General features: G+C 29.5%; 1 protein-coding gene across 5 annotated transcripts; it reads left to right on the top strand.

The window, feature by feature from the left end:
- The first annotated feature begins 178 nt into the window (after window positions 1–178).
- LOC145195425 (uncharacterized) lies at window positions 179–15,232 on the top strand. Of its 5 annotated transcripts, none has more exons than XM_080073266.2 (8): window positions 179–468; window positions 697–844; window positions 7,467–7,547; window positions 7,826–9,672; window positions 9,991–10,099; window positions 12,715–12,933; window positions 13,562–14,085; window positions 14,161–15,232. In XM_080073266.2, exons 1-8 carry the CDS (start codon window positions 265–267, stop codon window positions 15,097–15,099), a joined length of 4,071 nt encoding a protein of 1,356 aa, XP_079929392.2. In that variant the 5' UTR covers window positions 179–264; the 3' UTR covers window positions 15,100–15,232. The 5 variants fall into 5 exon arrangements, with proteins under 5 accessions (XP_079929392.2, XP_079929389.2, XP_079929391.2 ...); XM_080073263.2 differs by having other exon boundaries at window positions 181–468; window positions 12,715–13,434; XM_080073265.2 differs by lacking the exons at window positions 179–468; window positions 697–844 and adding an exon at window positions 2,153–2,225 and having other exon boundaries at window positions 12,715–13,434.
- The last annotated feature ends 62 nt before the right edge of the window (window positions 15,233–15,294 follow it).

The following is a 15,294-nucleotide window of genomic DNA, read 5'->3' as shown; positions in this document are numbered from 1 at the left end:
AATATTTTGAAAAGCAAATTTAAATCACACACGTCTTTGAGATTTTTTGAATAAATCCTCACTTTTAAAAAGTGAATGCAAATATTGGTGCAAATCTTCACTTTATTATCTGTGTTTTCAAGCAATTACATATATAGGTATAAATAGTAATTTGACATTATGATCTCATAGAATATAAGCAAAGAAAATATTTTTTTCTCGCTTTCAGCTGAAAGTTTCTTTACATGAAATGAAATTTAGCTTTTAATAATTTAAAAACACAACATGTCAACCAGTCCAGTTGTAGATAAAGTCAAACCGTACTCTGTTGTTGATCTTACTACACATTGCATACTTAGCGATGAAGAAGTCTCAAATTGTCTGAAAACTGCAACTAACAAACAGCTTCGTAAGTATTATGGAGAATATGGACGATGTTACGCGAAACCTAACGGAGATGCTCCGAATTTTATCACTTTACCTCCCAAGGTAAATATAATTTCTTTATAAAACTTCAAACGCCTTTTTTTTCTTTTTTTGAATAAAAGTTATAAAGTCTCGAATGTTTTTTATGTTTATGCACGATTTTTGTCTATGTTATTGTATTTAGTTTTTTATTTTATTATCAGAGAAGTATTTGCCACTATAATTTTTGAAATCCTAATATCTCTGCCCTATTTCTTGATTGAAACACAATGAATTTTCTTTTTTATTAAGTTGGCAAAAAGTAGAAGTATTAACAGCCTGATTGCGTCTAATGGTCAGATTTCTAACGAACGCACTTATTCTCAACCGCGTATACGATGTTACACCGCACCTCCATTTACTGTTAATGAATTGTCACCTCAAGTAGAAGAAAGAAAGTGTAAGTCGAAATATTTTTAAAATTTTTTATATTATTTATTAATTTTTTTTTTTGCTTCAGTTTCGTTATATTTTCAACTACTATGGAAACACCTGCGTTTATTCTTTTACTGCTCCCATGAAGAATTTTAAAGTATTACAAGTGAATACATTAAATAGTGTTTTTATAATGAACATATTTTCACATTTATGTAAATATTTTTTTCCAGCTTCTTCATGATCCATGTTTTATAAATTTCATGATCCATGTTTTATAAATTTCTCAATTATCATGCTTTTTCGAAGTTCCACGCATTTGCTATTCGCTATTTGCTAGTTGCTATTTGACTTGAATAATTTGTTTTTCTTTCACTAATTCCTCTTGACAATTTCTTTTAGTCATTTCTAAGATTAAAACCTTAGGTTTAATCTTAAAAATAAATAATGGTATGGCTTCTTTCACTAAATAATTTATCTTTAAAAAATTTAGTTTAAGTAAGCTCACAAATACATCCAGTCAGTCAAACTTTTATACGTAGAGCTAGATAGCCAATTATTTATACTTTTTTGTGATTCTGCTTTGTACCTAAAAGGTTTTATTATTCCAATGCCGAGAAATTGCGCCATAGCGTCGTGACCAAATATCTGTAGAAAGTACAGAAAAATTTGTTTTGATCTGTTTTATTTGAGATCGCGAGAGGTTGCCTTGTTATGTTACTTCAAGTCTATCGGAAGACCTATTAACATTTCCATAAACTTGAAAAATAACTTTCAACTTTACGACATGTTTTACTGGTGGTTATTGTTACCTTAAAATAAAATTCGATAATCTTAATCAATTCGTTTAATTATGTCGCAATAACCAGACGTTGTAAAACTTAAAGAAAGAACGTTCTTAAAAATTATGACATTAATTGAAAAGAAAGATGGTTCCCGCGGTTCACATCAAAGAATTTTTTGTGGTTAAAATTGTACTAGTAATTATTCTATCACTACTATTTCTATTTAAATATCATTTTTTTTAAAGTTATTACTATTACAAATATTAATGATAGCTATTATTTTTATTTTGTTTTTTTGTTAACATTGTTATTTTACAAAGAATAGCGTTTAGAAATTTCTGAGTTAATATGAAATTGAAATAATATTTTTTGTTATTCTGATGAATTTTCAATAAACTAATGAAAGTACTAATCGAATGGGTGAAGTAAAAATGATAAAGAATTGTTTTTTTTTTTATGGTGTGAGAGGGGAAGGGTGTAAGTTAATCAATAACTAGCACATACTTAATAAGCGCTTAAAAGGCTATTAATAACTTTTTTCATTGCAGGGAACAAGTTTGGCGGGAACTTTGACTAAATTATTTACCACTGATCAAAGAATATTTTTGACTTAGTGACAAGGTAATTAAGGTTCGCATTACGTTGTAATTTGTACTGGCGAAGTTTTTTTCACTAAGTTTAACGAACCAAAAAAAATCGTCTAAATCGATGTAAGTTTAAAAGAACTAAATGACCTAGAGAATAGTGATCGGTCGAAACAGTTTTTACATTTTTTGCTGAACACTAAAGTGTTGCAGTTTCCAACAAATCAGAAACGAAAGGCTTTACTTCTGGCCGTCAAAGAAAGTAAATTTTTAGGCACTTAGTTTTAAAAATACTTTCCCGAATTTAAGTTAGCACCTTAAATATTGATATAGTTTTTTTCTAACGAGTTAATGTATGACGAAATGTTTTGTAACATGCTTTTACGCACCAAGCGACAGCTTATATCTCAATGAAACTGTTGCTGGCAGTAAGGTTCTTTTTTTTTTATTAAATAATTTAACAAGTAGGTCATCGATAGTTTCAGGTTCTTTTTTAATCTCGATTGTGTAAAAAACACAATTTATTACTGAAGACTAAAACTAATTAAAAAAATACTTTATTTTTAATTATATGTAACTTTATTAGAGAAAAACTGATAAAATATTTTAGAGTTGATGATACACATAATGTGACAACATTGTGATATAATATATTACGATATATTATATCACAATGTAGTCACATATATAACGTGTGTAAAGGTATATTATGCTATTACATAGATGTTATGAATGTTATAGACGCTATAAAAATCACAAATAATTAGTACACATTTACTTCATGTGGTACATTTGAAGACTTAAAGAGTTTTTTTCACTTAATTTTCTTTTCCTAAAAAGGAAGTCTAGTCATGAAATATAAAATAAGTAGTAAATAAGCTTGTCGAACTTGAAGGAGTTCTTCAAAAAACAACTCGTCTGGCGATTTTATCCAACTAACAAATCAAAAGTTTCTTTTTTTATAATGGTTTTTAAAATTACTCATGTGCTACTTAGAAAACGATTTGTTGAAAGATTTGTTGATTCAAAAGGTTAAAGGAACTATTATAGGCCAAGCTTCTTCTTTCATGGATTTGTTGTCGTCATTTTTATCGTCAAGATTGTTATTTAATACAAAGAAGTTGAAATTTTTCGAGTTTTTTTGTGAAAAACATTTTTGAGAGAATTTTTTTCTCGTGATTTTTTTGATTTCAAAATGATTTTAAGATTTTGACATTTTTGAAAAATGAGCGGAGCTAGTTTTTTTGTGTCCATAATAGATGCTCTATCTAGAAAAATAATTAAATTTTAATGTTTTATCAAAACAAGATGTGAGAATTGATTGTTCTAATAATAAACATTTTGAACAACATTGAAGCTTAAAGACATGTCTTGAAAACATTTTATCTGGTGACAATAGTTAGGTTGCTGCACACTATATTTGTCATTAAAAAATCTCATAAAGAAGTTTGATAATTCTTTTTTTTTTTTTGAGTTTAGAACTAAAAGGATTCTTCAGATAAAAAATATATTTTATGGAGATAATACCATATCGATTGACATTGCTAATTGTATATATGACGGATTTGACTTTCTGGCACTGTTAACTTCAAACAGTTCAAGTGCAACATCTACTTTATATCTACCTTATATCTAACTTACATCTACTTTATATCTACCTTATATCTAACTTACATCTACTTTTTATCTACCTTATAAACTTATGAAGAAGCTATGATCAATTGATATGTTTTTTTGAACACAGGTATTGAATGTAAAAATGTTAAATATCCTTTTTTTTTTTAAAAAAATCTCTTTTTAAATAATTAAAGAATTCAGGTGATTTCTGCTGATAACTATCGAGGGAGCTGCTGAGGATGCTGTTTTTAAAAAGTTTTATTTACTGTTTGCTTTTTTTTTTTTTTTATCCATTTCTAGTAAAACTTAAAAATAACCAACAGAAAATATAATTAAAAAATCATCGTTAACCAATTTTAGATTATAATAGTAATAATTACTAATAATGATGTTATGCGTATATGTACATGTTGATACTATGTGGGCCATGTAAATTTTATGTGTGTATAAACAAACGATCGGTAAAAAATTAACAAAATAATTACTGTAACCAATATAAATATTTTTTCTTCGAATTTCCTTAATAGAGTTCCTAAGTGCTTTGTTCGCTTCAATTGAATAGCCGAGCCTGGGTTAGAAAGCGGCTATATATATATATATATATATATATATATATATATATATATATATATATATATATATATATATATATATATATATATATATATATATTGTAGAGTTGATGTTTCTAAGAAAGAGAAACATAAAAATTCACATAATTATAAATATTTTGTTAGATAAATTAATTACACAGGTCAGTTGAAACCAATTTTAAAGTGGATGAACTCAATAACAATAGCTTTTGCTGATATAAGAAAGGCAACTAGAAATACAGTCTCAGTTGTATTTCTTACAATATCATCATAAAATTTCAAAATAAAATTTATATTTTTTTGTAAGCAAACAGCTGCCGATAATTATAGGTCACAGCCATGCTCAATTCTCATTTGCGTCATGCGTTTATGCAACTTTTTGTGAACAAGAAAAATATCAGTACTTGCTAATCAGTATAATACTTCAAAAAACGTACTGTAGAATAATAATTTCTAACTAAATCGAGCCAAAAATTATCCTTTAATCGTTAATTAAAGTTCTTATCCTTTAATCGTTAATTAAAGTTTAAGGTGAATTTTTTTTTGTTTTGTTTTTTTTGTTTTTTTGTTATTAATAAATAAAAATAACCCATTGAAGTCGTGAAAAAATATCCTCAAGATATAAAGTTGTACGTCTATTTTTCCTTTCTTTTACACTAATTCTCTACATTGCACACAACTTAAACTCTGAGTTCAGCTACAAACGAGTAATTTTCAATATTTTTGAAATGTGTAAAAAATTAAGTATACAGTTACGTAGAGTGTTGGGTTTTTATCAACTAGATCAGTGTAACATCTATTTTTGTTAGAAAATAAATTTACCTAAGCAACTTTTTAATTCTAAAAGATATTACATAAGCTTTAAAGATCTGCTGATTAATACATTGAGATATTTCAACTGTTAAAAGAAAACGAAACCAGAGTTTTTGCTATTCAGTAAAAACCGGATCCTGTTTTACTCAGCATTTTAGTTTTGTGGTCGTCTCATTCAATTTCAATTTTCTTCACCAGCTGAAATTTAGCTGACTACAAATATTACCCGTCATTCAAAACGTCAATTAAAACCGTTTAGGAATGTTCTTCTAATTGTTACGCCTTCAAGAATGTCGCTTTAAAAAATTCTGCTTCGCGACCTGAGTAACTTGTTGCTGATCATCGGTTAAAATGAATTCTTAAATGTTTTATAAAAGAATAATTTTACTCAAAATACTGTCAGCAGTGGCAGAATCAAGGCTTCTTTGCTAAAAAAAATAAAGGATCAAACGAGACACAGGAAATCGAAACTTATGCAAACTATATTTTGTTATTGCGACTTCTGTATTATTGGCAAATATACCTTTTGTAAATAAAACACTCTATAGGATACTTAGAGATTTTTTTGTATGATCAAGATATTCAACGTCGAATAGCACTGCTTCAATTTTTATGATTGCGACATTTCTTTCTTTTACTAGACTTTGATCTTTCGACTTTTTTTAAGCATGCGAGTTTTAAATTATTTCACACAATACCTAATATAATATTTAAAAATGTTTTGTAAAGAAACATTTTCTTTAAAAAAAAAAAAAAAAAAAAAGCGTAGTAGTCGTTGATGGCTAAAAAACTAAATTTATTTTAAGATAATCCCATTTAAATTTTTCTTTAACAAGGTTACCACATTAAATGTCTCTTAAATACCAATTTTGTTTGTAAAAGAAAAAAGAAAAGTTTTTTTATTTTTTAATTTGAAGTGGAAAAAGCAAATATTTCTTTAAATTTGTCATCCTTCGGTTTAAAAGAAGCTGAAACTAAAACATCAAATTTATTCAAAACTTTCGCTTCAACCTGACAAGGTATAAAGAAATGGTGTTAAAGCAATTATATTTTTACTCTGATACTGCTTTATCGCTTTTTACTAAATTTGAGATTCTTCTGATGTTAAATACAATGCAACATAAAATTTATGCGAAAATGGCGTTTCTTAACATTCCATCTCTACGTTTTTTATTTGCGGTCTTTTTAAAAAGGTTTCAAAGGAATTTTCATTCAAAGCTTCGATTGTGATTTTTTCTAAGACATTCGATAAGTCTTTCACTTCTAGTTTCAAAATTCTTTTAAAAAAGTAAAAATTGTAGCATTGAGAGTGCTCGATATTCAAAGACTATTTGACTCCACCATTTTTAACTGGTTAAATTACAAAATTTTGAAATGATGTCGTGCATACTGAGTTCCATTTTCATGATTTTATTCATCGATAAAGGAAATAATTGTAAATGTTGAAATTTGTTTTTTGGTTATCAAATGACGCAAGGAAGGAATTTCCATGTTTCAAGTTCAACAAATTATTAAATATTAAAAATCTTCAATAGAATCTTTTGTAAACATTTTTAGTGTGTAAGTAATGAAAATAAGTTCAAGAAAGAATTTATCGGAGTTTTTTTATTTGCATTTTGTGGCGTTTACAAGTGTAAATTGCTATCTTAGAAAAACGCGCCTCGTTGGTAAATTCAAAATATTTTATCAGCTATAAGAATTTCCACGCGTGTCTGAGAAATTTCCACGCGTGTCTGAGAAGGAACGACGTTATTTTTTGTCGGTTTCGCTCACTTAGCTGTTGGATTTATTTATCTACTAAATCTATTTAAATTTTTACTTTGTTGTGACCATTTCACCGGCCATTTTTTCTTTCTATATTCTATATTTTCTATACTACCATTTTATTCCTTTTGGTTGAGGAAATTTTTGTTATACCTTTTTGTTTCGTGGCCTCAATTGTTTTTTGTTCTACTCAAAAAGACATCTGGTTTTTTCGTTTGTAGTTTTAAAAGAAATTGTTTTACAAAAAGTATGGCTATATCTCGCTACATATTCAAGAACCTACTCCATAAAACGTCTTTTTTTTAACAGACAATTTTTCTTGCAAACAAAAAACACTGTTGTTTTATGATTTTTCTTTTGTATTGATAACTTAAATTATTACTTTTTCTTTGTTATAAGTCGCAAAAGTCACAAAGATTTAAAAACAAAAACAGTTAACGTTTCAGGCACAAATAGACTGGAGAAAAATCATTTAAATTTTTTTGTTTCAGTCAGACCAACGTCTTCTCAACATTCATCCTCAGGCTGTGTTAAATTTAAAATTAATCAAATAACTCAGCGGAATATGCAAGGTAACACTCTTTTTAATCATTCTGTTTTATACTTTTTATGCTTTTATATTGGTTATTAAAACCTCCACATCTTTGTGTCACCAACAATCAACTCTCAAAGGTTCTTTAAATATATTCTATATCTTTTAAAAAAAAAAAAAAAACTTTTATATTACAAGAGTATTCTTTCACAAATTACGCACATTAATTATTGTTTGTACAAATACTTATGAATAATTTCTATAATCATTTTTAATTAAATATTAATGAACTTTATCAATTCATACAAAAAACTTTAGCTCCGAGAAATTACAGTGGTGGTTTACGACCTCCAATGCAGCTAAAATCACCAAGTATGGCAACAACTCGATTAAAGCAACCAGAAATCAAGGAATCTCAAGGAAGATTTCCCAACAAAGTAGCTCTCCCACGTATGTCTCCTCACAGTTCTTATTCAACTACAGATAATTTTCCACCAAATTCAACTGTCAATATGGCTGAGCATAAGTTTCATTTGACCGAAGCAGGTACAACATTAAGTAAGGCATACAGCACTCCAAAAAAAGAAGAATACAAAAAGCCTGAGAAGTTGCAAATAAATTCAGGTAAAAATCTTGAGAAGATTCCTGCAAAAAGTGGTTTTTTGTCACTACCATTTCCTGTTAGTTCAGTATCTCAAAGAACTGAAAATAGCTTTGTACAATCAAGATTGGACATAGAATCAGGAAAACAGTTGCAAGACTTAAAAATAGTAAATGAGTTTTCCACTGAAAAAGGTAAGCAAACTGATAAAATAAAGTTTTCTAAGATACCATCAACGCTGTCAATTCCACGGTCACTCTCTTCCTTATCTACAACTGATAATAGTAACACAGAAGAGAAAAAAAGTACAGAACTAGTAAAACAGAAACGAAAGTTGTCATTAGAATCAATTGAAAGACCTAAAATTGATGTTAGTACATCAGAAAAAGTACAATATGTTCCTAACAAAACAATGGCTGTTTCTCAGTTTGCATCTGTTTCAAAGCTAAGTAAATTTTCAAGTGTAAACAAGCCAAGTATTGCCCCTAAACCAAATTCTGACACAAGTTCTGAGTCAAAGTCAAATTCTACTTTGTCTATGAAAACTTCTAACTTAAAATTATCAGTTTCAAATAAAGAAGATCCTAAGGGATTTTCAAGTTTACCTGCCCCCTCAAGTTACAGTACATTTTCATTAAAACCTTCAAGCAGCGTATTATACAAATATAGTGAATCAAAAAATGTGGGTTCCAGAGTTAATCTTTCTGAATCTTCTCTTAAAAACTCAAGTAATGTATTGTCTGATGAAAATGTTCTCAATGTTGCAACATCAAATAGCTTACCAAATGAAGAAACAACCTCACCAACTGAACCTGATGTTGCATTAAATGATTTAAGAATAACAGGACCCAATCTTATAAATAAAGAAATGTTAAAAAGGATATCTTATAAAAAAACTAAACGTAGTCAATCTGATGTAAACAATCATTACCATCATAAAAATAGTACTAGTTGTGAAGAACAAGAAGATCAAGAGAAAAAGACCTTAAAAAATCCTACAATTGGGAAGATTCCCTCTGCTCTTGCACGAAGTTATAGCCCCTTATCTTTTAACATGCTTTCTTTAAAGAATAGTGAAGTTGTTTTAGAAGAAAAAATAACTTTAGATGATAAAATTTTAAAGAAGCAAAAAGATAGCAATCACATAGATGATACTCATGAAATTGTGTTTGAGGAGAATGAGTCTGAAGAAGATCAGTGCTCTGTACAAGATCTTATAGTAGAAGATGAATGTAATGGCTACATGGAACAATCACAGGTTTTACAAATGAATGAAGATTTTACAGGTTTCATGAAAGAATATGGTATAGGTGTAGAAAGAAGATTAGATACAGATACTGACAAAAATGAAGACTACAACCTGCAAATGATGGATGATCCTTTTTTATTTGTAGAAGAGTCTCGAAAGATAAAGCAAACACTTGCAACAACTAGTTCACCTGTTAGTAATAGATCATTAAATTTGGACAATCCTTTGTTACTCTTATCTAAAGGAGAGGAAACGCCAAAAGATTATGAAGGGACATCGAGCTTAGATGAGAGCGAGCTTTCCTATTATGAAAAGGTACATATATCTGATGCTTTGTTTTACATAGTTATTTTATTTAAAAGTTTAAATCTAATAAATTTTTGTCATCTTAGAGTTCAAATCTATAACTTTTTTCCATTTTAGATTATAGTTGCTGTTTTTTTATGTTATTTGTTAAATAATTGTTTAATTTTAGATTATAGTTGCTGTTTTTTTTATTTGTTAAATAATTGTTTAATTTAGATCTTGTTAAATATTGTTATTTTTTAAGTAAATTGTTGTTATTATTATATCTTTTTAAATTGTTGTTATTATTATATCTTTTTAATCATAAATTTTTTTTTTCTTTCTGAGAAATCTTTTTGTGATGATGTTATGAATAAAATAAACGATGAATCCTTGAAAACGTTGCATAAATCGCCTAAACCAGAAAGTTTGAATCAAGTGTCCATTAAAGATGGTGGTATGTCTTTCTTTAAATCAAAACAATCAAATTTGAATTTATTTGTAGATGCAACAAGATAGAGCTCGTCAGTTTCTTTTCTTTTCTTCTTCTTTTTTCTTCTTTTCTCTTCTTCTTTTTTTCTTCTTTTCTCTTCTTTTTTTCATTCAGTTTTTGGATATTACTGAAATTCTTTTAAAAAATGCACATATTTCGAAATACAAAAATAAGAGCCACGAAAGTAGAAAATGTGAATGATAATTTTTTAAAAAGGGTTAATCCAAGTTTTTTTTGCTATCTGTGTGGAAAATAAGCTTGAAGGAAAAAAAATAAAAAAGATTGTCAATAAAGTTGTCATGCGTTTCATACATTTGGTGCAAGTTTTATCACGAAAATAAATCCTCAAGAAAAGCATTAATTACATTATTGTTTAACATGATAACCGAAAAGAAGTTTCTGCCAATCTTAGTTAAGTCAATTAATCAAGAGATTATAGTACAATTGGATATAAAACTGTATTTTAGCCAGCCGTAATGTTCATTATTTGGAATTTTTTATCAGGAGTCTTCACAGTTTAACACTGTCTTTAAAATACAGAATCAATGTCGAACAGAAACAGTTGTGTTTGTATGATTTTTCTAAATGAATTTTGCTTTTTTTTTTTTTTTTTTTTTTTTTTTTTTTTTTTTTTTTTTTAATGTGAAGTTTAAGATTAGGATTTCATAAACAATATGCACAGGCATTTTACGCTAAAAACTTTTCTATAAACTTTGCGTCAACTTGAAAATCTAAATTTTTTATGATTTCATAAAATTATTGTTTCGTATTTAACACTAAAGTATAAGTTTTATAATGGAAAGATAAAAATAGTCAGATGAAATAAATAACCTAATAACTTTTTTTATGTGTGAAAATGGGTTTCAAAATTTCAAATTTTCGGATCCAACTGGTTTTAAATTAAGCGACTTTTTTTTCGTTGCTTTAACCAGCATTTGTATCCCTGAGAGCTCCTATTCGAAGATTATTTGATTATGTACTAGCGGTTTGCATTTTCTAAGGATTTTTTAATATTTACTCACATCATATTTCTATAGAATTACCAAGGGCGGCGGAAAATGATTTTTAAAAGTACCTATTACAAAAAGCTTCATTGATGGGATGTCTTTTTCTCTTGATGAGATTACGGAGTAATCACAAGCTTTTTAATCATCAGCTTAACCCTGAACAAGAATTTTTTTAAGTAAACGAAAAAAAAAAACCTTTGTTGTGAAACGTTTAAAAGTTTCGAGAAAAACTTTTTTGAGTGTATTTATCAAATTGGTTCCTACCGACAAAAAAGTTCAATGACCATCTATGTGATGTTGTTGTGGTATTGAGTAAGTTTGTAGTATGTAATAAAAAACGATAACTTAAACTTCCGATAACATACATATATCAATTAAGTGCCATGTTTTTTCATAAAAAAAAACTTCAACAGCATAACTAACCTTTAAAATAATATTTATGCTAATAACAATCATAAATATGTACGTATGCTTAAATGCAAATGTCTTCTTTTTTTTTCCCCTTTCTTTTTAGCTTCAAGAAAATTATTTTTCACGCGCTTTTGGATTGCTTGTGTAAAGACACTTAAGCAAATACTTATATTTCCGTTTGTTTACTGACAAAATTATCTTTTTGTTTCTCTATTTACATGCTGTTTTCTTGATGCAGTTTGTATTAAATATTTTTAGCATTTTGCCTTAGCATGCCTTATTTTCTCTGCCATAATCAGGAGAGGCATTATTTGTGCGTGTCATTTGTGTAAAGTTCATTCTTTTTTAAAATAGGAAATAATAAAGATTGTTAGCATTTGTATTAAAATTAGAGACGTCATCTATGACTACAATTCTCAACGTTTAAATCTCTTCCTTTTTAATTATATATTTCTTACTTCTCGAAAACTTTTGGCGCTTTTAAATTACAATAATACGATGTAAAAGAAATTTATTGCGTCATTCAAAAAGACGATTCAAACACTTTATCGTTTTGTTTTGCTTGCACTTCTCGTTTCAATAAAACCGTGGATTGTTTTAATTTCTGAGGGAGTTTTGTGTGCGCTTGCTTCTCGACTTTTAAACGAGGACGTTCTTTTAGCGAAGACGTTCTTTTAGAGAGGTTTTGTTGGACGCTTCAGTTTAATACAAGGCTTTTTTTTAGGTGAAATTTGTTTTACAACTGAAAATTTTATTAGAATATTGTTTACTTTTTTTTTCTTCCTTGTAAAGAAATCAATTCCGACAAAGCGTTCTAATTCCTTCTTCATGCTGCTTGTTGGAGTAAGTTAATCCTTTATTTTTGACGCAGCAAGTTTTGTTCAACTTTTAAAACTCATTAACTTCATAGAAGTTGTTAGCAGAGTTTACGTGTTAAAGGATTTGCGTTCTAACGTTTGCTGTGCGAATGGCGAAAGGACTGATCGTGGCGTAGTTTTTTTGTTTTGTCTAAGCGTATATTTGATTTTTAGACTGTTGTTTCTCTATTTTGCTGCAGAGAATCAATTTCAAAATTCAATTCATGAAACGGTTTAGATGAACGGAAGAACGGAATGAGATTTAACCGTTAGTATTTATAATTCTATGTTGTATAATTTATAGATCCGTTTGATAACTTTGCCGTCGATGTGCCTTTTGGCTCACAAACGAATGATACAGTGTACCAGTTGCATACCATGACCTTAGATCGAGAAAAGAAGAAAAAATCGAAGCTTAAGAAGTTCTTTCAAAAACTTTCCTCCAAAAAAGATGGTTCGAAAATTGATTTCGAGTATTGCGGTGTTCGTGAACAACAATCCACACCAACTTCAACTCACTATGGTATAAATTCATTTGTGTCAGATAGAAATTTTTTATACAGACGTAGCGACAGCACGCTTATGTCACACAGTTTACAGGACTTACACAGTGTTAATAACAATAAGATTACGCGACAAAACTCTTTTTATTTCACGCCAACGTCTAAAAGGCGTGTATTTAGCTTCAGTTTTATGAAAAAAGGTAGAAATCGAAGTACCACAAGCTGTCACGTTATTACGGACACTCAACCAGACTTAATAGCACCATCAGAAACTTTTCAGACTTGCAGCCCCAGTATGGGTCAACGAAGTCGTCCTATAAAATTAGCAAGGCGAGTTTCTGACCCTTATGTTTACAGAATACTGCCTCCAGCCACTCAGACATTAAATCCAGCAAATAATTATAAAAGAGATAAATCAAGTTCTAGCGCAAGTAGTGACAACGACGAAAACTATATAAACTTTCCTTTTTCAAAAAATAACATGCAACCTCCGAGAAAACCGACACGATCTAACGACACAGGTGAAACAGTTATAAAAATCTGTTCGTTAAATAACGATTTTCCCGATCTTTTTTTCTTTAAATCTCTATTTTCTTACATGGTTTTATGAATATTTTGCAATACACTTTACACAACTTTTGTGTTTAGGTGTAGTCAACGATGTGTTTGTTAGCCATTCAGGCGTCCGAGCGTCGACTTCAAGTAGTTTATCAAATCCTATTGACCAAAAGTTCGTTTCAGTTTCAGAGCACGAAGAATTTAAAGGTTGCAATATAAACACTGAAAGCAGTAGAGACGATCGCCTTCGTTGCAATTCGTCTGATTCATCAATGTTTGGAGAAAGTATGTCGATAAAAAGTTCTAATTCCAACTCTGATACAGAGTTTACTACAACACAGAAAAAGGAAGCCTTCACAGAGCATGTGAATTCTAACTGTTTGCGAAGAACGCCATTAAGACATGCGGACGATAGTTATAATAAAATAATCGAGGTTCATAAGCAAGCGGTCGAAAAAATTGCCCGTCAGGTTTCTACGCTTCGTTGCAGTTGTGACTCTTTGAATGAACTTGGATGGGATGATTTTGAGAGAAAGAAAGATCCCATACAGTTGGGTCTATCTAATTACATCGTCCTCCCTGTAAAACGAGGAGATAAGTTGTATAGTGCTTGGGTGAGTTGTTTTTCTAGAACTCACTTTTTAACTATTCCATCTTCCTTTAATTAAAGTGTTTATTTTTGCATTTAGTTAAATCACTCACTGATGTCTGATGTCTCAAATGCAGATTATATAAAATCAACTCTACATCCGAACTGTTTACATATATGCCATAAAATTGTACAAAACAACAAATCTCCGCAAGATGGCATACCAAAGACTATACAAATTAACTATGTTTGCATCTCTCCAATGTTACCAAAAATGACTCTGTCTAAATACGTGTCTCTTACACTCGAAAAGCATACTGTGATTCCTGAATCGTACGAACGTGAAGCTGCTATGATTCTTCTGCAAGCAGTTAAAGGCATTCAGCATCTCTATAAGAACAATTTGCAGACAACATCTCTGAGTTGCGAAAATATATTCATCCTTGACACAGGAGAGCATTCTGTAGTACTTTCACCGAGAAAGAAACCAAACAAGTGTCCTTCAATTATTGTAGCGGAGTTACCCGGGATGAAAAGTTTGCTCCAGGAAAAAGGAAGCATGATAACAACTGTTTGTCATCAGCTTGCGTTTGTTCTATACGAATTGCTTCACTGCCCGTACCATGACGAGTTGCGGGAAGCTCACGACGTTCCAATGCTGCAAGCGACATTACCTACTTTAACAATAAAAAGTATTTACACTCGCTATCTACAAATCGTTATTAATTACTTAGTTGGATCTTACACGCATACAATAAAAACATTAAGAGACATTCGTCTTATGCTTGAAGTTCTACTGTTTGGACCAACAGAAATTGACAAAAATGCAAGTGTTGAGCTCATTATTAAATGGCACAATAGACGCTGCGTTGATATTGTCGCTCATCTTTTACAAGCGACACCCATAATCATGCTCACTGGTAGTGGCAGATCTGAACAAACTACACCAGTCGACCAAGAAATAATTTTAGAATCTGAATTTTTGTCCGATGTTACCCCCGAGGAGATTCAAAGTATCTCTGTCATGTTAAACAGATAGTTGGATTCGTTTTTTGAATCAATCTTTGATTTATGTTTTGATGAAAAAAAACTTTGTTATACGTGGCTCATAACGGGGCTCATAATGGTTTATGTTTTTGTGTGTTTTGTTGCTATTATTGCTATTATTGCTATCGTTGCTATTGTTTTTTCGCGTCATAATTTCGCGCATATTTCGTTGTTGTTGATCAAAAAT

The sequence above is a fragment of the Hydra viridissima genome, unplaced genomic scaffold, assembly GCF_058129835.1.
Source record: "Hydra viridissima isolate aposymbiotic clone 2 unplaced genomic scaffold, HvirCarnegie_v1 scaffold_13, whole genome shotgun sequence".
Classification (NCBI taxonomy): domain Eukaryota; kingdom Metazoa; phylum Cnidaria; class Hydrozoa; order Anthoathecata; family Hydridae; genus Hydra; species Hydra viridissima.
The sequence above is the reverse complement of the archived record's forward strand: the minus strand, read 5'-3'. Positions and strand labels throughout refer to the sequence as shown.